The sequence below is a fragment of the Armigeres subalbatus genome, chromosome 2, assembly GCF_024139115.2.
Source record: "Armigeres subalbatus isolate Guangzhou_Male chromosome 2, GZ_Asu_2, whole genome shotgun sequence".
NCBI classification, from domain to species: domain Eukaryota; kingdom Metazoa; phylum Arthropoda; class Insecta; order Diptera; family Culicidae; genus Armigeres; species Armigeres subalbatus.
The window spans coordinates 395,317,592-395,343,297 of record NC_085140.1 but is presented as its reverse complement, the minus strand read 5'-3'; the positions used below and the strand labels follow the sequence as shown (position 1 = coordinate 395,343,297).

The 25,706-nt window shown below is 41.7% G+C and overlaps 3 protein-coding genes across 13 annotated transcripts in view; all 3 read right to left on the bottom strand.

Annotated features, from left to right (window-relative positions):
* Positions 1–10,644: 10,644 nt before the first annotated feature.
* LOC134217449 (cytochrome P450 9e2-like) lies at positions 10,645–13,090 on the bottom strand. 2 transcript variants are annotated; one of them, XR_009981042.1, is made up of 3 exons: positions 12,858–13,090; positions 11,330–12,798; positions 10,645–11,269 (listed from the first exon to the last, which is right to left on the bottom strand). XR_009981042.1 is itself a non-coding variant. In XM_062696215.1 (2 exons), exons 1-2 carry the CDS (start codon positions 13,067–13,069, stop codon positions 11,403–11,405), a joined length of 1,608 nt encoding a protein of 535 aa, XP_062552199.1. In that variant the 5' UTR covers positions 13,070–13,090; the 3' UTR covers positions 10,647–11,402. The 2 variants fall into 2 exon arrangements, 1 of the variants encoding a protein (XP_062552199.1); XM_062696215.1 differs by having other exon boundaries at positions 10,647–12,798.
* A 4,241-nt stretch (positions 13,091–17,331) lies between these two features.
* LOC134217448 (uncharacterized) lies at positions 17,332–21,958 on the bottom strand. 2 transcript variants are annotated; one of them, XR_009981041.1, is made up of 2 exons: positions 21,541–21,958; positions 17,332–17,848 (listed from the first exon to the last, which is right to left on the bottom strand). XR_009981041.1 is itself a non-coding variant. In XM_062696214.1 (2 exons), the coding sequence occupies exons 1-2, from the start codon at positions 20,351–20,353 to the stop codon at positions 17,564–17,566; spliced, it is 306 nt and encodes a 101-aa protein (XP_062552198.1). In that variant the 5' UTR covers positions 20,354–20,358; the 3' UTR covers positions 17,332–17,563. The 2 variants fall into 2 exon arrangements, 1 of the variants encoding a protein (XP_062552198.1); XM_062696214.1 differs by lacking the exon at positions 21,541–21,958 and adding an exon at positions 20,333–20,358.
* A 2,272-nt stretch (positions 21,959–24,230) lies between these two features.
* The window catches only part of LOC134213217 (endothelial lipase), a 37,696-nt gene continuing 36,220 nt past the window's right edge, over positions 24,231–25,706 (bottom strand). For all 9 annotated transcript variants that reach the window (XM_062691961.1, XM_062691963.1, XM_062691967.1 and 6 more), the window contains 5 exons: positions 25,443–25,692; positions 25,221–25,378; positions 24,933–25,150; positions 24,455–24,620; positions 24,231–24,390 (listed from right to left, as the gene is read on the bottom strand). In XM_062691961.1, the coding sequence (XP_062547945.1) occupies positions 24,312–24,390; positions 24,455–24,620; positions 24,933–25,150; positions 25,221–25,378; positions 25,443–25,692 (871 nt within the window). In that variant the 3' untranslated portion in view covers positions 24,231–24,311. The remainder of the gene's footprint in view (positions 24,391–24,454; positions 24,621–24,932; positions 25,151–25,220; positions 25,379–25,442; positions 25,693–25,706) is intronic.

The window sequence follows — 25,706 nt, the reverse complement described above, 5'->3', positions numbered from 1 at the left end:
ATCCTAGAAATTTATGGAGTAATACTTCTAGGCTTACACCAATAACTAGTTGGTATTTAACCTGATATAAATACGGTACATGGTCTATGCAATATTAGCCCGTTTTTTTCCTTACGTTTCCGGCGTGAAGTTGTCTCGTTCCAATTTATTCATATTTTGCATTTCCAAGGAATAAACAGTTAATTACGTGATACGAATGAATTTTGTATACTACCTGGAACCCATGACAACAAGAACTACTTGGAATGCAAATATTTCAAAATGAGGTTACACACCGTGTTTGTTCTTCAATAACTGCCTGAAGCTAAAGACAACAATTTTAACTACTTGGCATGCACACATTCCAACAGATGGAGTTGCGCAACTTGTTATTTTTTTCAATCAATGGTTCCATCATGAAGGGTAACCAGTAGACCTTGACTCTACGGAGTTCGTAGATTACTTCGAACCCATGACAATAACAAGCAGTACATGGAATGCGAAAATATACAGTTCATTTTCATTTATTTAGTCTACATCTAAACAGATAACACTGAATCAACAATTTGACGCCACAATACACGGTTCGAGGCCGCATCTCTCCATCCTCGAATACGCCCCACGCTCGCCTAGTCATTTTGCACCTGATCTGCCCAACTCGCTCGCTGCGCTCCCGCAATCTCGTACCGGCCGGATCGAAAGCGAACACCATCTTTGCAGGGTTGCTGTTGCAACATGTCCTGCCCAACGTACCCTTCCGGCTTTAGCTACCTTCTGGATACTGGGTTCGCCGTAGAGCTGAACGAGCTCGTGCTTCATTCTTCGCCGCCTCACACCGTCTTCTTGCACACCGCCAAAGATGGTCCTAAGCACCCATCTCTCGAATACTCCGAGTGCTTGTAAGTCTTCCTCGAGCATTGTCCATGTTTCATGTCCTTAAGGACAACCGGTCTTATTAGCGTCTTGTACATGCCACATTTGGTGCGGTTGCGAATCTTTTTTGACCGCAGTTTCTTCTGGAGCCCGTAGTAGGCCCGACTTCCACAGATGATGCGCCTTCGTATTTCACGACTAAAATTGTTATCAGCCGTTAGCAATGATTTGAGGTAGACGAATTCCTCGACCACTTCGAAGGTATCCTCGTCTATCGTAACACTTATATACAGTATTGACCCGATTTTGTCATCTACCCTACTCTGATTTTGTCGACCCCGCATTTTTGTCGTTTTTATTATTTTCAAATAAAACCGCAAACTAAAATGATTTTCGTGAAATAACGTTCACCGCCTGTGGTTTATTATGAATTAATTCAGAGAACCTGTCAAGAATTTTGTAAGCCTCTTCGACAAGAAATTACGGATTCCGTTCACGTATTTTGCCTTTCCAAGACATAAACTGATTCATATTAGAGAAACAAAAAAAAAATTAAAATAAAAATTGTTCCAATTTTGTCACATTGTCTATTTCATCACCCAGAATTCACTAGGAATGATAAAATCGGGATATTACTGTACCAAGAAGAGGCCACAACAAGTGTTAAACGCTCAATAACTGCGTCCATTACGGAGCCCACGACCACAAAAAGAATTACTTTAAAGACAAACATAGACCAAGAAGGGGTCACACAACTTGTTTATTTTCAAATAACTGCCCACATTAAGGAGGTTGATTCACCGACCTTGACTCTATGATCGTAGACTACCAGGAACTCACGACAACAACAAGAACTACTTTAAATACACACATATATAAGGAAGGGGTCACACAACTTGTTTATTCTTCAATAACTGCCTCCAATTCGGAAGTTGATCCACAGACCTTGACCCTTGGAGTTCGTAGACAACCTGAAGGTCACGAAAACAACAAGAACTACTTGGAATAAAAAAACATACCAAGAAGGGGTCACACAACTTGTGCACTCTTTGATATCTGTCTCCATTATGAAGGTTGATCCACAGACCTTGACTCTTGGAGTTTGTAGACTACCTGGATACCACAGCAGCAAAAAGAACTATTTGGAATACAAACATATACCTAGGAGGGGGCCACACAACTTGTTTATTCTATAATAACTGGCTCCATTACTGAGGATGATCAACATACCTTGACTCTACGGATTTCGTAGACTATCGGGAACCCATGACAACAACAAGAGCTACTTGGAATGCAAAAATATATCAAGAAGGGGTCACACAACTTGTGCACTCTTCGACAACTGTATCTATTACGGAAGTTGATCCGTAGTATTTGACTCTATGGAGTTCGTAGACTACCTGTAACTCACGACAATAACAAGAACTGCATGAAATACGAGCATATACCTAGAAGAGGTCTCCCAACTTTATTTATTTTTTAATAACTGTCTCCATTACTGAGGTTAATCCACAGACCTTGACTCTATGGAGTTCGTAGATTACCTGGAGCCTACGACAACAACGAGAACTACTTGGAATACAAACATATAACAAGAAGGGGTTACACAACTTGTTTATTCTCCAATAACTGTCTCCGATACGGAGATTGATCCACAGACCATGACTCTATGGAGTTCGTAGTCTACCTGGCGTCAATGACAACATCAAAATCTACTTGAAATACAAATATATACCTAGAAGGGGTCGCACAACTTGTTAATTCTTCAATAACTGCCTCCATTACGGAGGTTGATCCACAGACCTTGACTCTATGGAGTTCGTAGACTACCTGGCATCAATGACAACATCAAGATCTACTTGAAATACAAATATATACCTAGAAGGGGTCGCACAACTTGTTTATTCTTCACTAACTGCCTCCATTACGGAGGTTGATCCACAGACCTTGACTCTGTGGAGTTCGTGGACTACCTGGAGCCTACGACAACAACAAGAACTACTCGGAATACAAACATATACCAAGAAGGGGTTACACAACTTGTTTATTCTCCAATAACTATCTCCGTTACGGAGGTTGATCCACAGACCTTGACTCTATAGAGTTGGTAAATTTCCTGGAACCCACGACAACAACAAGAACTACTTGGAATACAAACATATACTCAGAAGGGGTCACATAACTTGTTTATGCTTCAATAACTGCCTCCATTACGGAGGTTGATCCACAGACCTTGACTCTATGGAGTTCGTAGACTATCTGACATTAATGACAACATCAAGAACTACTTGGAACACAAAAATATATTTAGAAGGGGTCTCACAACTTGCTTATTCTTCAATAACTGCCTCCATTACGGAGGTTGATCCACATACCTTGACTGCATTGAGTTCGTAGACTACCTGGAGCCCACGACAACAATAAGAACTACTTGGAATACAAACATATACCAAGAAGGGGTCACACAACTTGTTTATCCTCAAATAATTGCCTCAATTACGGAGGTTGATCCACAGACCTTGACTCTGTGGAGTTGGTTAACTTCCTGGAGCCCACAACAACAACATGAACTACAAGGAATACAAACATATACCCAGAAGGGGTCACACAACTTGTTTATTCTTCAATAACCGCCTCCATTACGAAGGTTGATCAACAGACCTTGACTCTATGGAGTTCGTAGACTACCTGGCATCAATGATAACATCAAGATCTACTAGATCTTCACAAATATGTACCTAGAAGGGGTTGCACAATTTGTTTATTCTTCAATAACTGACTCCATTACGGAGGTTGATCCACAGACCTTGACTCTATGGAGTTCGTAGACTACCTGGCGTCAATGACAACATCAAGATCTACTTGAAATACAAATATATACCTAGAAGGGGTCGCACAATTTGTTTATTCTTCACTAACTGCCTCCATTACGGAGGTTGATCCACAGACCTTGACTCTGTGGAGTTCGTGGACTACCTGGAGCCTACGACAACAACAAGAACTACTTGGAATACAAACATATACCAAGAAGGGGTTACACAACTTGTTTATTCTCCAATAACTGTCTCCGATACGGAGGTTGATCCACATACCATGACTCTATGGAGTCCGTAGACTACCTGGCGTCAATGACAACATCAAGATCTACTTGAATTACAAATTATACCTAGAAGGGGTCGCACAACTTGTTAATTCTTCAATAACTGCCTCCATTACGGAGGATGATCCACAGACCTTGACTCTATGGAGTTCGTAGACTACCTGGCATCAATGACAACATCAAGATCTACTTGAAATACAAATATATACCTAGAAGGGGTCGCACAATTTGTTTATTCTTCACTAACTGCCTCCATTACGGAGGTTGATCCACAGACCTTGACTCTGTGGAGTTCGTGGACTACCTGGAGCCTACGACAACAATAAGAACTACTCGGAATACAAACATATACCAAGAAGGGGTTACACAACTTGTTTATTCTCCAATAACTATCTCCGTTACGGAGGTTGATCCACAGACCTTGACTCTATAGAGTTGGTAAATTTCCTGGAACCCACGACAACAACAAGAACTACAAGGAATACAAACATTTACCCAGAAGGGGTCACATAACTTGTTTATGCTTCAATAACTGCCTCCATTACGGAGGTTTATCCACAGACCTTGACTCTATGGAGTTCGTAGACTACCTGGCATCAATGACAACATCAAGATCTACTTGAAATACAAATATATACCAAGAAGGGGTCGCACAACTTGTTTATTCTTCAATAACTGCTTCCATTACGGAGGTTGATCCACAGACCTTGACTCTATGGAGTTCGTAGACTACCTGGCATCAATGACAACATCAAGATCTACTTGAATCACAAATATGTACCTAGAAGGGGTTGCACAATTTGTTTATTCTTCAATAACTGCCTCCATTACGAAGGTTGATCAACAGACCTTGACTCTATGGAGTTCGTAGACTACCTGGCATCAATGATAACATCAAGATCTACTTGAATCACAAATATGTACCTAGAAGGGGTTGCACAATTTGTTTATTTTTCAATAACTGCCTCCATTACGGAGGTTGATCCACAGATCTTGACTCTATGGAGTTCGTAGACTACCTGGCGTCAATGACAACATCCAGATCTACTTGAAATACAAATATATATCTAGAAGGGGTCGTACAACTTGTTTATTCTTCAATAACTGCCTCCATTACGGAGGTTGATCCACAGACCTTGACTCTGTGGAGTTCGTGGACTACCTGGAGCCTACGACAACAACAAGAACTACTCGGAATACAAACATATACCAAGAAGGGGTTACACAACTTGTTTATTCTCCAATAACTATCTCCGTTACGGAGGTTGATCCACAGACCTTGACTCTATAGAGTTGGTAAATTTCCTGGAACCCACGACAACAACAAGAACTACTTGGAATACAAACATATAATCAGAAGGGGTCACATAACTTGTTTATGCTTCAATAACTGCCTCCATTACGGAGGTTGATCCACAGACCATGACTCTATGGAGTTCGTAGACTACTTGGCATCAATGACAACATCAAGATCTACTTGAAACACAAATATGTACCTAAAAGGGGTCGCACAACTTGTTTATTCTTCAATAACTGCCTCCATTACGGAGGTTGATCCACAGACCTTGACTCTGTGGAGTTCGTAGACTACCTGGAGCCCACGACAACAACAAGAACTACTTGGAATACAAACATATACCAAGAAGGGGTCACACAACTTGTTTATTCTTAAATATCTGTCTCCATTACGAAGGTTGATCAACAGATCTTGACTGTGTGGAGTTCGTGGATTATGCCAACAGCTAATACCACTGCGCATGCAAGCCTATATTTTGTTTCTAGAACATCCGCAGTACTTAGATCATCTAAAACCAACCTCCGAAACTAATCCAAATTTGCCTCATATAAATGCTTGAAACTTTTTTTACGCTCCTATAGGGCGTAAAAAGAGGGAGCGTTATTTCGAATTTGGAGCGTAAAAAGAGGGAGCGTTATTTGGAATTTTGAGCGTAAAAAGAGGGAGTGTAAAAGGAGGAAGCGTAAAAGGAGGGAGCGTAAAAAGAGGTTTTACAGTATTCCATTTTTTCCACCACTTGATTTTAGAATCAACAACCAAGTGGTGAAACTAAATGGAAAAGTACTAACTCGTCTTATAATAATCATGATTGGATCTCAGTCGATTTAAACATTTCCCCGTTCAAATCAAGTTTCAGTAGCGCCAGATATATATGCAATTTAAAGCATGTGCTGCTTTCCAATGCAAAGTTTTCGCCCCGAATTGGCGATTTAGCGTTGAAATAAACGAAGAAGAGAAGAGAAGACATTCGAAAATGTTGTTGACTTGCTATGGGATAACATCGCTTCTAACGTTCTTACACTTCTGCTTCCACTGTAGTAGAGGATATCGTGTAGAAAGGCAAAGATTTGAAATTAGTATGGAAAAACGCTTCAAAACTAACCAGGTTTTAGCTACATCGAGTTAGAGAGCATGTCGAGTAAGGGGAGTTCACTGTACATACTAATCTAAAACATCCCTAATTTTGGACCACTAAAAGGTTTTTGGGATCACCGTTAAAACGTTAGAGGAGAACAACCCTATATGAATCCCTTAAGCTTCGTCGATGTTTTCACCAATTAAAACGTGCAGAGGCAAAACTTACAAAACTATTTAGGGGAGAACGGTCAAAGATGCACCACTTAGGCTTTTTCGATGTTTTTACCAATATAAACAAGAATACCGAACCATTTCAAGGTGTAGATGCAAAATTTACAAAACCTACATTTCACAAAGAACTCCTATTCAAAACGATTAAGTTTTCATGACTTTCTAACTCATTTAAAAAATGTTTAAAATACAGGCCTAGGGCAAAACGCCCGAATCTTGGTGTAAAATGACTCAATTGCATGTAAAATAATGGTAAAAGTATGGTTGTTTGTTTTTAGATTGAATTTGTTTGGATTGGAATTTGTTAATGGATTGAACTACAATTTTACGGGTGAGGTGGAATAATCGCAAATCGTTAAATTTGAGTGAATATTAAGGGATTTTGCTAACTTTTTCCAATGGAGTTTAATAATAGATAACTAATTATGAATTTAAATTTAGGGCAGCAGGGACTATGTCCAAGGGATTGACGATCCCTTCCCAGGCCATCTGCGAGTTGTAGCGCCTGCCTAGGATGTGGTGGGGTTTGACAGTGGGCCCTGTTAAACCTCTATTAAAAGCTGCATGAATCCGCAAGTAGGCTCCGCCAAAGCGACCGTGTGCCGCTAAAAGCGCACAAGCCCAAGTCCTGGTGTTAGGTGGGACGCTAAACAGCCCTGACACGACGGCCCTCCGACGAGACAGGAGGTTTGCGCAGGCCCAATAAGCCGCCTAGAAAACCAATCATTACGAACAATATAAGAGATAATACGACTCGATACAATCGGCAACGACCTAGGCGACGAATAAAGGATCACGATTGGAAGCTTGGAACATGGAACTGCAAGTTGCTAGGCTTAGCAGGTTGCGACAGGATAATCTACGATGAATTACATCCCCGCAACTTCGATGTCGTAGCGCTGCAGGAAATCTGTAGCACAGGACAGAAAGTGTGGAAAAGCGGGCATCGAGCGGCTACCTTCTACCAAAGCTGTGGCACCACCAACGAGCTGGGAACCGGCTTCATAGTGCTGGGAAAGATGCGCCAACGCGTGATTGGGTGGCAGCCAATCAACGCAAGGATGTGCAAGCTGAGGATAAAAGGCCGTTTCTTCAACTATAGCATCATCAACGTGCACTGCCCACACGAAGGGAGATCCGACGACGAGAAAGAAGCGTTCTATGCGCAGCTGGAGCAGACATACGATGGATGCCCACTGCGGGACGTCAAAATCGTCATCGGTGACATGAACGCACAGGTAGGAAGGGAGGAAATGTATAGACCGGTCATCGGACCGGATAGTCTGCATACCGTATCAAACGACAACGGCCAACGATGCCTAATTTTACAGCCTCCCACGGAATGGTAGTCCGAAGCACTTTTTTCCCCCGCAAGAATATCCACAAGGCCACATGGAAATCACCTAATCAAGTAACGGAAAACCAAATCGTGCGAATATTGAATCCGACCACTACCTCGTTGCAGTATGTCTGCGCTCAAAACTCTCGACGGTGATCAATACGCGTCGGAGTCGTCCGCCGCGGCTAAACATTGGGTGGCTACAAGACGGTAGACTAGCCCAAGACTACGCGCAGCAGCTGGAAGTGGCACTCCCAACGGAAGAGCAGCTAGGCCCAACATCTCTTGAAGATGGCTGGAGAGATATTCGATCCGCCATTGGAAGCACCGCAACCGCTGCACTAGGCACGGTGGCTCCGGATCTGAGGAACGACTGGTATGACGACGAATGTGAGCAGTTAGTTGAGGAGAAGAATGCAGCATGGACGAGATTGCTGCAACACCGCACGAGGGCGAACGAGGCACGATACAAACGGGCGCGGAACAGACAAAACTAGATTTTCCGGTGGAAAAAGCGCCAGCAGGAAGATCGAGACCGTGAAGAGACAGAGGAACTGTACCGCGCTAATAACGCACGAAAGTTCTTTGAGAAGTTGAACCGTTCACGTAAGGGCCACATGCCACAGCCCGATATGTGTAAGGACATAAACGGGAACCTTCTTACAAACGAGCGTGAGGTTATCCAAAGGTGGCGGCAGCACTACGAAGAGCACCTGAATGGCGATATGGCAGACAACGGTGGCGGTATGGTAATGATCCTAGGAGCACGCGCGCAGGACATGCGACTTCCGGCTCCGAATCTCCAGGAAATCCAGGAGGAGATCGGCCGGCTGAAAAACAACAAAGCCCCTGGAGTTGACCATCTACCAGGAGAGCTGTTTAAACACGGTGGTGAGGCACTGGCTAGAGCGCTGCACTGGGTGATTACCAAGGTTTGGGAGGATGAAGTTCTGCCGCAGGAGTGGATGGAAGGTGTCGTGTGTCCCATCTACAAAAAGGGCGATAAGCTGTATTGTTGCAACTACCGCGCAATCACATTGCTGAACGCCGCCTACAAGGTACTCTCCCAAATTTTATGCCGCCGACTAACACCAATTTCAAGAGAGTTCGTGGAGCAGTACCAGGCGGGATTTATGGGTGAACGCTCTACCACAGACCAGGTGTTCGCCATACGTCAGGTATTGCAGAAATGCCGCGAATACAACGTGCCCACACATCATCTATTTATCGACTGCAAAGCCGCATATGATACAATCGATCGGGACCAGCTATGGCAGCTAATGCACGAAAACGGATTTCCGGATAAAAACCTTCGAAACGCGTAGAGGGTTACGGCAAGGTGATGGTCTTTCGTGTCTGCTATTTAACATCGCTTTGGAGGGAGTAATACGAAGTGCAGGGATTGACACGAGTGGTACGATTTTTACGAAGTCCGTCCAGTTATTTGGTTTCGCCGACGACATTGATATCATGGCATGTAACTTTGAGAGGATGGAGGAAGCCTACATCAGACTGAAAAGCGAAGCTAAACGGATTGGACTAGTCATCAACACGTCGAAGACGAAGTACATAATAGGAAGAGGCTCAAGAGAGGTCAATGTAAGCCACCCACCACGAGTTTCTATCGGTGGTGACGAAATCGAGATGGTTGAAGAATTCTTGTACTTGGGCTCACTGGTGACCGCCGATAACGATACCAGCAGAGAAATTCGGAGGCGCATAGTGGCTGGAAATCTTACGTACTTTGGACTCCGTAAGACGCTCCGATCGAATAGAGTTCGCCGCCGTACCAAACTGACTATCTACAAAACGCTTATATATAAGACCGGTAGTTCTCTACGGACACGAGACCTGGACGATGCTCGTGGAGGACCAACGCGCACTGGGAGTTTTCGAAAGGAAAGTGTTGCGTACCATCTATGGTGGGGTGCAGATGGCGGACGGTACGTGGAGGAGGCGAATGAACCACGAGTTGCATCAGCTGTTAGGAGAACCATCCAAACCATCCATCGTTCACACCGCGAAAATCGGAAGACTGTGGTGGGCCGGGTACGTAGCCAGAATGTCGGACAGTAATCCGGTGAAAATGGTTCTCGACAACTATCCGACGGGAACAAGAAGGCGAGGTGCACAGCGGGCAAGGTGGATCGATCAGGTGGAGGACGATTTGCGGACCCCCGAAGACTGCGGTGGGCCGGGTACGTAGCCAGAATGTCGGACAGTAATCCGGTGAAAATGGTTCTCGACAACGATCCGACGGGAACAAGAAGGCGAGGTGCACAGCGGGCAAGGTGGATCGATCAGGTGGAGGACGATTTGCGGACCCCCGAAGACTGCGTGGTTGGCGAAGTGCAGCCATGGACCGAGCTGAATGGAGAAGACTTTTATGTGCAGCACAGGCCACTCCGGCCTTAGTCTGATAATAAATGAAAATAATTATGAATTGTAATGGTAATATTCGTTCATAAATGTCTTACAACAGATTATATAAATGATTTTATGAGTGAAGCCATTTTGCCCCGGGTTGCGTTATGCACTATCCTACATTTTAGATTATCACCAACTCGAAACGACAAGTTTTTGTGACTTTCTAACGCATTTAGAATATGTTTTAAAATAGACTAAATTGTATGAGAAATTAAAGGTAACGCATGGTTGTTTGTTTATCGAAACGATTAGAGGGAAAATTTCAAGAATGAGGTGAAAACGATGGGATTTTTTTTAATCTTTCATTGTACTTCAATCAAGAATAACTAGTATTGACTTGTAATGGTAATATTCGTGTAGTATAAAGTGTAAAATGTAATAAAAATGATTTTACCGGTGATGTTATTGGTTGGACCATTTTACACTATGGGTGCATGGGTTACACTCTCCCCTTCTTCCAACTCTTGCTTAACAGTAAACACGTAGGACAACTCATCTCCGATCTGCGGTAGATGAACACAACTCAAATCAATCACCTTTTAAGACTGCATCCTGATCCATTATTTCCTGTTGATACACAAACAAAGCATTACATAATTATTACCGCTGGATGGATTTTCTGTGGTAAAAATCTGTGATAACTGTATTGGCTTAATTGCGGCTTGTTTATTATTTGCATTTTTATCTTATCTTCCAGACAGCACAGCTTGAATGAATAGATAACACAGTTTTGAACAACGAGAATTGTCTTAGCATTAGGGTAGAGTCATCAATATTATGTAGCAGTTCTACTTCATGTATAATTGAGGAGTTTTTACATTTATAACTAATTCATTCTTCTTCTTTGAATTGAAGTAAACTAAGCATTTTCTGTTTTTTTTTCTAAGTTTTTCAGGTTATGTGGAGTGATACCGCAAAACTAGGCTCAAGGAAGTATTTAATCTTACTGAAAAGGATAATTTTCGATTACACTGAGGTCGTTTTTTACGCTGTAAATATCGTTTACCATATCAACATCGTTTTACACAAATCAATATCGTTTTACCATAACCGAGCTGATTAAAAACAATCTCCTGAGTTCATGTCCTCAGCTTCAATCGTAAATGCAACCCATTTTCAATCTTCAGTCCGATGAACCCTTTCGAAATATTCAGGGGTATTTGTGTTTTATCATTCTTTTCTATTGAAAAGTCCAACAGAAGGGCATACATCAGTGCCTTTATCTCCATCAGAGCAAACCTCGATCCAATGCAGTTCCTTGGTCCACTTCCAAAAGGCATGTACATAGTCATGTCAATGTTTGTTTTGTTTTCTTCACTGAACCGCTCTGGATCGAAACGTTCCGGATTGGGGTAGTACTTTGGATCATGATGGATTCCATACACCGGAACCCAAATGCATGTGCCTTTATCGATGGTGAACTTTAGACCATTTCCATCATCCACCACGTAATCTCTAGAACATTTTCGGTCGAATGCTGGTATTGGCCACATACGCAAGGACTCGGAAACTACCATATCCATGTACTTCATCTTTTGCAGCGTATCGTAGGACAAAGGCTTCCCGTTGAGCTCTTTATTTGTTGTAACTATCTCCTCGTACAGCTTCTGTTGGATGTCATAGTTTATGGCAAGCTCATACGCCATGAACATCATTGCAGTAGATATAGTATCGAATCCTGCTAGGAAAAAAATTAGGCACTGAGCGATAAGCTCTGGTTCAGTCATAGTTTTACTGACAACAGTTTTGCCGAGATCCGATTCTTCAACGGTAGCAAACCCTGCACTTTCTTCTGCTGTTTCTTGATGATGCTTCAAAATTCCCTTTCTTGCTTGCATTAACAGATGGATCATATCTGGTCGAACAATTCCATGTTGTTCTCTTGTCCGGACAGCTTCCTTGATTATATTAGAGAAGTACTGTATATGTTCCCTGTCAATAAAGTCAACACCCATTTTGTTCATCAATCCAGGGAAAAATCTAAATCCTAACACACGAAACAGAACAATCAATCTGTTGAAATTCATCATATTCTTTCCCATCGAGAAGAATTCGTTTTCACGACTGCTCAGTGATTCAACTTGTAATCCGAACGCACATGTGGCTATGATGTCGTTGGCCATTCTAGAGAAACAATCTTTCATTTCGTAGTCTACAGAACCGCTTTCTTCTGACTGCTTCTTCAATATCGAAACCATTCCTCCGCACTCCACAATCAATTCAAACATTGCGCGCATTTTGCTCCCAGTGAACGCCGGGCTAAGGATCGCACGCATATCGCGCCACTTTTGATCATTCAAGCCCACTAAAGTTTTAGCGAACAAGAAGTTTTCATTGTCATCTTCATACTTGGTATCACCGAATATTGGTCGTCGGTTTACAAAGTGGTCAAAATCCCTTACGGTAATCTTCTTGATGAGTTCCGGATCACGTATGACAAATAGTTTCGTCGACATGTCGAACAATCCAAAAATTCTGTAATGCGTAATTTATAACCATGGCTAGTCATTAAAATTTAATTTTACTGAACTTACTTCACTCCTGGATATTTGTTGTAGATAGTAGTGATGTAATCATTAAAAGTGCATTTCTTCAGCATCAGTGGGCCAGTGCTTCCGAACAACGGATTTGTAGCCAGAGAGGGTATGGGTTTGTCGTGGAAGTAATCAAAGTGCTTTTTCACCCGACGGTAAACTGCAAAAATGATCACAACAATAATTACTAGATAGAGCAAATTTATCTCCATGATAGCCGTATGATTTGATTGACTGCGGAAGCTACACTGATTGCAGAAACGAAGCGCAATTGCGACCCCTGAAGGAATTGACTGTTTGAGTGAGCATAATATGTACTACTCGATAAGGCAGCCGTTGTTGTGTTGGATTCGACAATATTTCTAAGAATAAGCGATTCATAGGGTAAGACGGTATAATATGCCCCCCTAAACTAATACCTATGATAACTTTTTACTGTTCAACGCAATTTATGCAAACTTTGTGTTAATTGGTAGTCCAAAAAGTGAATTTGCCTGTACCTTTTTTTTCTTGAAAAGTCGTGAAAAAATGGATATCAACAAGTACCTGGGCCAAACGCCCCACTGTAAGCAAACACGTTTCATGGACCTTCATTAGTATTTTATCTATCCCATAATAAAAAGGTTCCAAAACCCTATGTACTTGACATTAAAAAATCAACATAAGTTCATACAAGCAGGTTTGATTTACATTTCAATAGTTTCCATATCATTTGGAAGCAACTGCTGCAGGCTCGCCGCGCTTGTGTGTAGTTGATAAGGACATGTCGTCCTCCCTACACTGGGGCGTGTTGACCAGTGAAACATATATTCGTAAAACGTTATATTTTTGTATTTTGCTATTATTTTCATTTTGTAATACAAAAAACTTTCACATTAACATAGTTTAATAATACATAATTCCCTAACAAAGTTGTGACAAAACGTTCTATGCTAAGACAATGTAACAATAAAACGGGACATGCTAAGACAATGTAACAATAAAACGGGACTTAGTTAAATACTTGATAAAGGTACAATATATGTAACCGAAACGTCGGATAAAAACGTAAAACCCGTTTCTGAGAATAAGAAGACTGAAAGCCATAACCTCAAATATTTATTGATGTCTCACAATCTGTAAATTGTTGTTTTTATTGATATACCTACAATCGAAATGCTGTTTAAAATCGTTTTATAATCTTCCTAATGCTTTAAAAAAAAGTTACACATTGTGCATTGGGGTCCACTTGGACCCAAGATTTCATAAGCATTACAATTAGCATTTAGCAGTTCGCACAAATTCGTAGGTGGTACAAGCCAAGGGGCCCTCCTTAGCCGTGCGGTAAAACGCGCGGCTACAAAGCAAGACCATGCTGAGGGTGGCTGGGTTCGATTCCCGGTGCCGGTCTAGGCAATTTTCGGATTGGAAATTGTCTCGACTTCCCTGGGCATAAAAGTATCATCGTGCTAGCCTCATGATATACGAATGCAAAAATGGTAACCTGGCTAAGAAACCTCGCAGTTAAAAACTGTGGAAGTGCTTAATGAACACTAAGCTGCGAGGCGGCTCTGTCCCAGTGTGGGGATGTAATGCCAAGAAGAAGAAGAAGAACAAGCCAAGACTATTGTATGAGAGTAGCATCACTTTCATCCGTTACCACAGATATTGATTTGGGACTAATCACTAACTCTTAGATGGAAGCAATGCATTCTCTAATAGTTGAGATCTGTCCTGGCCACGTCCTTGCGAAGGAGAAGGATGGTTTGTTGGACACCTACTTAAGAAAGATGCAGAGAACTCTACGACCTCTCATAGGTGCCACGGGGGGTTTTTTGATTGTGTGGAAGGTTATAACAGTAGGAATCGTTTTAGTATAACGCTAAACACAGAAAGAAATAAGATATAAATACAAAATAGGTCCTAAGCCTCTTACCCAGCAACTCCTATCCCTACCTCCCCGTGGTGCTGGCCGGGATACGAACAACTTTAGGGAAGATCGGGTAACCAACCCCGGTGGGAACTATGGTCCGAGAATAAGGAGGAATGGTCCACAGGAAATTTAGGGGGTTTGGTGTCAGGCCCTGCAAGCCAGCCTTTAAAAAAACATACGCAACGAACAATCAACAATATAGTACGGACCGGAAACATCGGCGAAGACCACTGCGACGGAAAGGGACTAGCGATTGGAAACTCGGTTCGTGGAACTGCAAATCTCTCAACTTCATCGGGAGCACACGCATATTCGCCGATGTGCTCAAGGACCGTGGATTCGGCATCGTAGCGCTGCAGGAGGTTTGTTGGAAGGGATCAATGGTGCGAACGTGTAGAGGTAATCATACCATCTACCAGAGCTACGGCAACACACACGAGCTGGGAACAGCTTTCATAGTGATGTGCGATATGCAAAGGCGCGTGATCGGGTGGTGGCCGATCAATGAAAGAATGTGCAGGTTGAGGATCAAAGGCCGTCAACTTCAGCATAATCAACGTCCATAGCCCACACTCCGGAAGCACTGATGATGATAAGGACGCATTCTACGCGCAGCTGCCCAAGCCACGACGTCAAAATCATCATAGGAGATTTGAACGCTCAGGTTGGCCTAGAGAAGGAGTGTAGACCGACTATTGGGAAGTTCAGCGCCCACCGGCTGACGAACGAAAACGGTCTACGACTAATTGATTTCGCCGCCTCCAAGAATATGGCCATTCGCAGCACCTACTTCCAACACAGCCTTCCGTATCAGTACACCTGGAGATCACCACTGCAGACAGAATCACAAATCGACCATCGATGTTCTGATTGATGGACGGCAGTTCTCCGACATTATCGACGTCAGGACATATCGTGGCGCTAACATCGACTCTGACTACTATCTGGTGATGGTTAAACTGCGCCCAAAACTATCCGTCATCAACAATGTTCGGTACCGACGAACGCCGCGGTACGACCTAGAGCGACAGAAACAACCTGATGTCGCCACTGCATACGCGCAGCATCTCGAAGCAGCGTTGCCGGAAGAGTGTGAGCTCTATGGGGCCTTTCTTGAGGACTGCTGGAATACAGTCAAAGCAGCCATTAACGACGCAGCGGAGAACAACGTCGGGTATATGGGACGAAGTCGACGGAACGATTGGTTCGACGAAGAGTGCAGACAGATTCTGGAGGAGAAGGACGCAGCGCGGGCGGTCGCGCTGCAGCAAGGTACCCGGCAGAACGTGGAACGTTATAGACGGAAGCGGAGACAGCAGATCCGCCTTTTTCAGGAGAAGAAACGCCACCTGGAAGAAACGGAGTGCGAGGAGATGGAAAAGCTGTGCCGTTCTCAAGAAACACGCAAGTTCTATAAGAAGCTTAACGCATCCCGCAAAGGCTTCGTGCCGAGAGCCGAAATGTGCAGGGATAAGGATGGGAGCATCTTGACGGACGAACGTGTGGCGATTGAAAGGTGGAAGCAGCACTACGAGAAACATTTGAATGGCGCTGAGAGTACAGGCAGTGAAAGTCAAGGCAGAGATGACTACGTCAGTCCATCGGACGATGGAAGCCAACTAACACCCAACTTGAGGGAAGTTAAGGCTGCCATCCAACAGCTAAAGATCAATAAAGCAGCTGGTAAGGATGGTATCGGAGCGGAGCTCATCAAGATGGGCCCGAAAAAGCTAGCCATTTGCCTGCACAAACTGATAGTCAAAATCTGGGAAACTGCCCCATCAACAAGAAAGGCGACAAGCTGGATTGTGAGAACTTTCGAGCGATCACCATCCTTAATGCCGCCTACACAGTGATATCCCAGATCATCTTCCGACGTCTGTCACCATTAGTTTATGAGTTTGTGGGAAGTTATCAAGCCGGTTTCGTCGACGGCCACTCGACAACGGACCAGATCTTTACTGTACGGCAAATCCTTCAAAATGCCGTGAATACCAGGTCCCAACGCACCATCTGTTCGTTGATTTCAAGGTGGCATACTATGGTAGAGCTATGGAAAATTATGGACAAGAACAGCTTCCCTGGGGAGCTTACCAGACTGATCAAAGCAACGGTGGATAGTCTGCAAAACTGTGTGAAGATTTCAGGCGAACACTCCAGTTCGTTCCAATTGCGCCGGGGACTAAGACAAGGTGATGGATCTAGATCCAGTAAATTTATTTGTTTCGCGGATGACATGGACATTGTCGGCCGAACATTTGCAAAGGTGGCATAACTGTACACCCGCCTGAAACGTGAAGCAACAAAAGTTGGACTGGTGGTGAATGCATCAAAGTAGGGGAGGTGGGGGTAAAATGGACACGGTGGGTAAAACGGACAGGGGTCGCGTTTGAGCTAAATCGTTACAAATTTGGCATTCCATCAAGTGGATCTTATTACTTTTAAAGAGTATACTTAAAATGAATAAGGGTATTTAACTAAATGGGTTCCTCGATCAAGAGCGGTGAAATAAAGTAAACTGTTTCAGTTGAGGTTTCAGAACAGACTGACTATCTGGTTTTATTAATTATATACTCGAGCCCTTCGACTCAGTTCGTTTGTCCGAGCGACAAACGTCAAATGACATTTCAGAGCGCATAGGGGTGCGCAAGTAACTATAACAATTCTCCCCCTTTTACTATGTTATAACAATAATCGGAACGCGAAATAAATCCACGAGAGTTCAAACAATTCAAGAACAAATATCGAATTCAAATCATTGAGAAACTAAATCTAATCCGAAAATTTCCAAAATTCAATCATAATGATAATCAGCACTTCGGTGTTCTTTCCTAGGGCGTTTCGATCTTCGGAGCTCCACCACCCGAGCCTGTTCCTCTTCCACTTCGCCACTGGCCAGTGGGCTACTCGTCACATCGCCAGTGGGCGGCTCGTCTCCCGGGGTACTCATATCGTCGTTCATTCCGCTGGCTCGCTCCTCCCTCGTAATCAAAACATTCGGCCCTCGCCATTGAGTTGTTGCTTTAGAGATCCTGACCTGTGATCTTTGCGCCATTATCACCACGTTTCCAACGCATATCTGTAAAACATGTTGAGAGTACTTTTTAATAAACGTGGCTTTAATCCATCTGGTCTGATGTTGGGGACTATTATTTTTGTACCACACTTCATCCCCAGTCATCAGATTGTCAATAGCATCATGGTAAATTTTAGGAGAAATTCTATTCTGATGTTCTGTATGACCTTCATCATCTACATGTGGTACTTCCATATGACGTTTAAAACTATTTTTAGGATTAACTAAATCTAAAATAGTTTTTGGTTTATACGAAAATATTCTTTCAGATGGAAAATGTCCATCTTTCGTTAAATTATTATTTCTAAAGTTGAATAAAAACAAATTTATCTGGTCTTCCAGATCCAACTCCGAAATCTCTGGGTCCATTAGAAACCTTTTAAGTACTTCCTTTACCGTTCTAACCAGCCTTTCTGCTTGACCATTACTTGATGGATTATATGGTGGGCTTTTCATTACTTTAATGCCTTGCTTTTCTAAAAAGTCAACAAATGTCCTGGAGTTGAAAGGAGGACCATTGTCCGAAACTAAGACGTCCGGTAGACCGAACCGCGCAAAAAATTCTACCAGTTTTTTAACACTTTGTTTCCATCCGTACCACGTCTCATCAATTCAATTTCGATCCACTTGGAGAAACTATCAACCAATAACAGGTAAGTACAGTGTTTGTAAAAGAAAAAATCAATATGAATCCTGCTAAACGGTCTCGTAGTTGGTATCCATTTAGATATTTCTTTTGGCTTATGAACTATTGACATACTGTTACATGCCTCACAGTTATTAACATATTTGTCTATATCTGCATTAATACCATACCAATATACTGTACTGCGTGCTAATTGCTTCATTTTGATAAGTCCTGAATGATTTCCATGCAACAGTTTTAAGATGTTTTTTTGGAACACCTGGGTATAATGACTCTGTCCCGAAAAAGGAGACATCCGTCTACCAATTCTAAATCCAAAAAAATTGAAAAGACATCTGAAAATTGTTTGTCTATTCTTTCGGGCCACCCATTGACCATAAAACATATAACTTTCTGCAGGAACGGGTCGTTTTTTGTTGCTTCCGCTATTAACTTAAAGTCGATAGTTATTTCCTTAGTAAAATTTATACTTTTAATGGCTTCTGTATCCAAATAATTAGGAACTTCTTGTGGTAATGGAAATCTTGAACAGAAATCAGCGTTCCCTAATTTATTTGATGGTCGATAGATAATGTTGAAATTATATATAGCCAAATCTAAAACAAATCGTTGCAATCTCGTCACATAAATCGAGTTTTTTCCTTCTTTTCCGAAAATTCCCACTAAAGGTTTGTGGTCTGTATAAACAGTAAAACTTTGTCCGTAAAGATATTTGTGGAACTTTTTAATACTACATACTAAAGCCAACGCCTCCAAATGTAGAATAGGATACTTTCTTTGTGCACTGTTTAATGAGAATGATGTAAAACAAATCGGTTTTTCTGTTCCATCTATCACGTGGGCTATTAAACCCCCAAGGCCGTAGCTCGACGCATCCGATATTACAACAATCGGTTTTTTAGGGTCAAAAAACTCTAAAAAAATTGTTTTTACATATCAGTAAACTTTTACTCTTGGAGAAAGCTCTCTGACAATTGTCATCCCAGATGTATTGTACTTTATTTTTCAATAAATTATATAATGGAAATAATTCAGAAGATAAGTTGGGAATAAACTTGTGATAATAATTTAGTAAACCTAAGTATGATTTCAACTCTGACTCATTTTTAGGAGCATTTGCTTTCTCTATAGTTGATATTTTATCGGGACAAGGCTTAAGCCCTTTGTCACTAATAATGTGTCCTAAATGTTGAAGCTCCTTAACAAAAAATTTGCACTTTTCAAAGTTTACCTTTATGCGAGCCTTAGCTAAACGTTCCAATACTAACAAAAGCTTGATCTTACAATCCTCAGCTGTCGTTCCAGCAATTAAAACGTCATCCAAATAACAAGAAACATTTTAGATACCTTCCAATACTTTATCCATGACTTGTTGAAAAATAGAGGCACTTGAGGATGCCCCGTTTTTGAATTTGTTTTTCAAATCATCAACGGCAATTCCGCCGGATTCATCAATTCTGTTGATTTGTAAGGAATTTGTAAAAAAAAATGTCTCCAATCGGGGTAAAACATGTCCAGCCAAGTTCGACCAAAAAGCGGGTAAAAATCATTGTCACAATCTAACACTAGTAGCTGCATTACCGCCTCTTTACCGTTTATTTTTACCAAAACCCTTGCTTCCCCTTCAATTTTCAATTTTGTTCCGTTAACAACCATTAATGGTTCATTGTTTTTATGCAGTTCATTGATAAAATTCGACGAATATTGTCTTTTACTAATAACAGACACAGACGCGCCCCAATCAATTTCCATTTTCAAACATTTTTGCTCTATTTCCACTTCTACTAAACAAGGGTTACTAATTTTGTTTATAGACGCCACCATCATACATTGAAGATTACCTGAGTCGCTGTCGTCATCATCTTTGTTGTCCCTAGTACGCATTCTCTCCAAGCTCCGTAATGTGACGGTCAGCGGAGGGTCCTGGTCTATACGGTTCAACTAGCTTGACTGCATCACGGTTAAGGTTCTTTAGTTTGAAGCACTTTTTACGGATGTGACCTTACACACCGCAAAAATTGCATATCATTTGTGAATATTCAGGTCGTGTCCACTGTCTTTGTCTTCCAAACTGTTCTCCCTGCTGCCGAAAATTCCATGCCTCCGATCCTTGGATTCTGTGCGTTCGCTCTGCCGGTCGAAACCCTAATCTGCTCCTTACAGGCCCTCTGCTATTGCTTTCCCTACCATCACTTCCTTCTTGGTCTTTCCGAACGAAATCATAAACCTTGGATAACCTTGTCGCCGCCACGCTCATGTGTACATTTGGCCTATTTGCAACTGCGGCTAACATAGCTGGATGCACTAAGTTCGGTTGATTAGCTGTCCCTGCATTCGCTCGAGCTACTTCCCATGTAGCGATTATTTTCTCTGCATTTGCTTCACTTAATAGGCGCTGCCTAAGATTGTTATCAGTAATGCCGGCAATAAGGCAGTCGAGAATTGCGACCTCCTTAAAGTTCTCAAAGCAACAGAATTCTGCTTGAAGTTTCAAGTTTAAAATGAAATCTTCCGTTGACTCATCTGGGTTTTGTACTCTGGTACCAAATTTGTACCTTTGTACTGGATCAGGGTCTGTTTTGTCCAGACGATTCTTCAACTTGGACACAATATCATCTAGTGCTGCATGTTCAAAGTTTCCCCCCGGAAAAAGAAGCTTCATTTCTGCGAATATTACTGGACCACTCATGGTGATGAAATAGGCCAGTTGGTCTTCTTCCTTCACCTTATTCACCCTGAAGAAATATTTTAACCGGGTGAACCAATCGTTAAACGATGTTCCCCTACGGTAGGGTTCTAGTGAGAAGGCTACACTGGAGCTCATTGTACGAACTACCAAAGCCAACAAGTTTCCTGAAATACAAGTAACCAGTCTGCGGCTTGCTTTTAGATTCCGTCGAGCACCACTAAATTTCCGTGAAAACCAAAGGGACTGAATTCTTCAACGGATGGAGAGAATTATCTCGAATCCAGCTATCCGACTCCGTTGAGCCCTTTTGCCTGAAATACCGGAACGAGGCTCGATGCTTAGCACGCTGCTTAAAAAAACGATTCAGCGACGTCTGCGGGTTTCGGATGATTGGTTGTAGAATAAACTCAATATCTTAATTCTCGCCGGCGTTAGGAGATAGTTCAGCACACAATAATGGCTACACCAACGATGTGCGCGGTTGGTAGTTTCCGATGGTTATTCGCTTCCAATTTGCACCGTCGCAATCAATAAACTAGTGGGTTTTTAGTCACTTTTTGCACACGCGTTATGTTCTTCTGCTTGTCGCCACTTTTAAAGAGGATACTTAAAATGAATAAGGGTACTTCACTAAAGGGGTTCCTCGATCAAGAGCGGTGAAATAAAGTAAACTGTTTCAGTTGAGGTTTCAGAACAGACTGACTATCTGGTTTTATTAATTATATACTCGAGCCCTTCGACTCAGTTCGTTTGTCCGAGCGACAAACGTCAAATGACATTTCAGAGCGCATAGGGGTGCGCAAGTAACTATAACAATTGCTTGTTTCAAATTATGAGTGTAACATGTTTTACTACATACAAATAATGAAAACTATTCTGTTTATTAAAGATTTAATGTAAACTATGGCTGAAATGCCATGGTGATGTAATTTTTGATGTGCAGTATTTAAGCTTTTAAAACAGAAATCGGCAAAACTATTCGGTAAGATCCTCGAGGATCTTAAACTTAGTCTATCCAAAGATTGTGTACGGGTTGAATTGATGATTTATCTCAAAATTCGATTTTTTGAGATTTTTTAAAGAAATTGGATCATGGTGGGGTAAAACGGACACGTTATGATGTGGGTAATATGTACCATATGAAGTAGGTTCCAATCCTTTTTTTCAACGAAATTTTATTTCGAAAAGCTCGTATTGTTTACCTCCGAAAACATCAAGCATTCATTAGGAAATTCCAATTTCCGAGTTTTGTTCAGACAAATGGCATTTTTAAGTGATTTTTATTTATGTAACATGCTGTTTTAGTAAAATCAATGTAAGTTACCAATATATTTATTATTATCCAACATTTTTATTTCCAGAGACGCATTTTAGAGATGCTTAGCCTATGCATACAGGGTGTCTGCAAATTATCCGTACAACAAGACAGGTTTTTAAATATTTTTTGGAATAAATTAAAGAACCAGCATGCATTGCATGTTATTATAATAGGACTACATAAACCAAGCTGAATTTGTTCACATTAAAATGACCCCTGTATCCTGAGTTGTACGCCTTCGATCGTGTTGGAAAAAAATCACGATGGCCGCACGTTTCTATACAGATACTTTTCACACATTTTTGACGATTGTGACATGATTTCAAATGTCTCGATAATATGTTCGGTGTTTTGATGGCTGTTGATTTCAAGATGGACCATACCGAATGATAAATTCAATCCAAATCGGGTGAGTAGGAAGGCAATTCCTTTTTGTTCGGAAAACCGGAAAAAAAGCATTCACAAAGATTTTTTTTTATACATGAAATGACGCTCAGTGTTCTCAGAATATACATCTGTTACAGCCTGCTGAGTTGTTATGCCCATATAGCTACCGATTCAGTCCATTATTGTCTGTTTTTGATTTGTAGAAGCAAACTATCAAAATCTGTACGGATAATTTGCAGACACCTTGTACAATTCATCAACTAAATTCATTGTTTTAAGCTTAATTTCTTAACATCAATGCGATTAAAGCCCGGTACATACGAAAACTAATGATGAAGCTGGTTTTGGAGAATGAAGACTTGTCTCTAGAACAACGTCTGAAGAATGTGTCGTTACGACAGAGTATTGATTGGGTCTCTGACGCGTGGGATGAAATCAGTAAAGCCCTCAGTACACTGTTTGTCATGATGACAAATATTTGTCAAGTCAGCCTGAAATCCATGTCGATTTCTAATCAGTCTAATAGATGTCCAGATAAACTTGACAAATATTTGTCAATATGACAAACAGTGGACTGCAGGCTTAAAGCCGCTATTGAAAATTCTTGGAAGAAACTCATTGATGAATATCCGATTTCTGAATGAAGCGAAGCAGGACAGGCAGAACACATTTCTGATCAAATTTCTGATGATTTCAAATATATCTTGTGTCGTCAATCGACATTCTTGCCGGTCCAAACACTACTAAAAAACAAATGCGACTCTGGCTGGAGGACCGAGTTCTTGATAAGGATGGTAGAGCATTTAATAAACTTAGTTTTTCACAAAGGAGTAGACTGCTTGAATGAAGAATGGGCAAATACTTCGGAAACCTTGGAGGTCAGCGTCGGTGAATATGATGAAAATGAGGATGCTGTAAACATTGATTTTGGAACCGCTATGGAATCACGTCATCCAATATAACGTCATCCAATATGTAGAGACAACCTTCAGCGCATGGCCGAATGTGAGTAAACAGAGAGAATAAGAGTAATTGTGTTACTGTTGCTACATGTCCGTGTTGGGAATGCATGAACGAGATTGGTTGGTTCTGATATGTTTACTGGGTAGGACAAGAATTGAAATTTTCAATAATTTATTGCAAATCATGAAAAGTTTCAATGAAACTGACAAATTGCTTGAGAACTTCCGAGTCGAGTGATATATAAATCTTGAAAATCCATCGAAAGATAAAGGCTCTTATAACGTTCAAAATGTTACATGATTTCGTGACGGTCCCCAATTTTAGATTCTGATTTGACACCCAGTACCTTCGGGTAACGCGTTGTCCAACGTCAAAAAAATCCTTTGTATATGATTCCAAAATATTTATTAAATACAATTTGTACTAGTCTAAAATTGGTAATGCTATTCAAAACACGGCTATGCTATTCGTATTTCGCTCCAGCCACTCCTTTGGAGTACGGAGGACTTCCGTTCGTCTGCAAATAGTAATCTCCTTTGGCCCTGAAAAAAAATATTTTAATACAATTTGTTTACGTTCTGTATCCTCAAATATTATGCTACTAACTCTGGACTGCAGTCGATTCCCATATGTACAATTTGACCAGACCGATCCACCTTGCCCTCTTTGAAGTCGCTCCAGGATTTGCATCGGATCGAATGGAAGCAAGGATTTGATCCTTCGGCCACGCTTTCCGCCCAGAACCACCATGACCGCCGGTGACTGCAGAGGTCTGTAAAATACACAGATCGGTATGACTCATTTGTAAGCATTGAAAATTGATTAATGCAAGAAAAACAGTTCGAACTCGAAAGTATCGATTATGATTACAAACATGCATAGCTACAGGCATGGGCTTCAGGGGAATCCGACTTGTATGGCACGTCTGGAGTAGGATGGATTAATTAGTTAAGTAGGATATAGGGTCCACACAGAAGGAAGAAAAGGCATAATAAAAGCAAACTAGTGTTAGAAAATTATATCAATTACAAGTAAACAATAAGATAACACCTTTCACCATATTTTCAGCAAAGACAAAAATTACCGTTGTCCGTCAATGGTTTGTAATTCCTTTTGGGACAGCCAGGCTGCAATGTTTTGCCGTTGTTGGGCCAAAAGTCGGCCGTACCAGTACTAACTGGAGCTCCGTACAACCAAGCGTCCGTATGGATAACATCCACAAATTCTGCATCTTTTTCGCTCAAATGTGCCACTAACACACCCGGATAAAATGGTGGGAAGGCTGGATCTAAAGCTGAAATTCTAAAACCAATGATATGGTGGATTAATGAACACTTCCTTCCTGAGGAAAAATAAAACCAACGCAAAGTACCTCTTAAGCTTAATCTTCTTATCAGAAAGCGATATCACAGTTCTACCAGCAAATCCAGCCAGCTGACCTCCAAGCGAATGTCCCACGAGATGTAGTTTATCAACGTCTAATCCGGAGTTGATCATCGCCAGTATGATGGATCCGAGCTTGTATCCAAACTGTATGACGTAAAACGATGTGTTTATCAATTTGTTTTTAATGGTACGTCAACAGCATTCATACCTTTTTACAGTTCGGCACAGCTTCGAGCAGGTAATTTCCGTCGACCAGTTGTGTCCAATCCAGAATAATCACGTTGTGATCATTTCGCTTTTGGTATGCATCGACGATCACGTGAACGCTCTCGACCTCCGGCGATTCGATATATCCGTGGAAGTACATGACCGTTTTCTTCGTTCGATCAAATCGTGGGTGCTGGATAATATCCTCCGCCCGGCTCAGGTCGAACACTTCATGGTCTTCGAATTTGGATCTTAGAAAAAAGAG

Coding starts and splice junctions, on each gene's coding strand:
- LOC134217448 (XM_062696214.1), bottom strand. CDS start 20,353: ATGATGACGACAGCGACTCAG. Junction 17,849..20,332: donor TGATGACGACAGCGACTCAG/GTAATCTTCAAT, acceptor CATGTTTTACAG/ATATGCGTTGGAAACGTGGT.
- LOC134217449 (XM_062696215.1), bottom strand. CDS start 13,069: ATGGAGATAAATTTGCTCTATCTAGTAATTATTGTTGTGATCATTTTT. Junction 12,799..12,857: donor AACAAATATCCAGGAGTGAA/GTAAGTTCAGTA, acceptor TACGCATTACAG/AATTTTTGGATTGTTCGACA.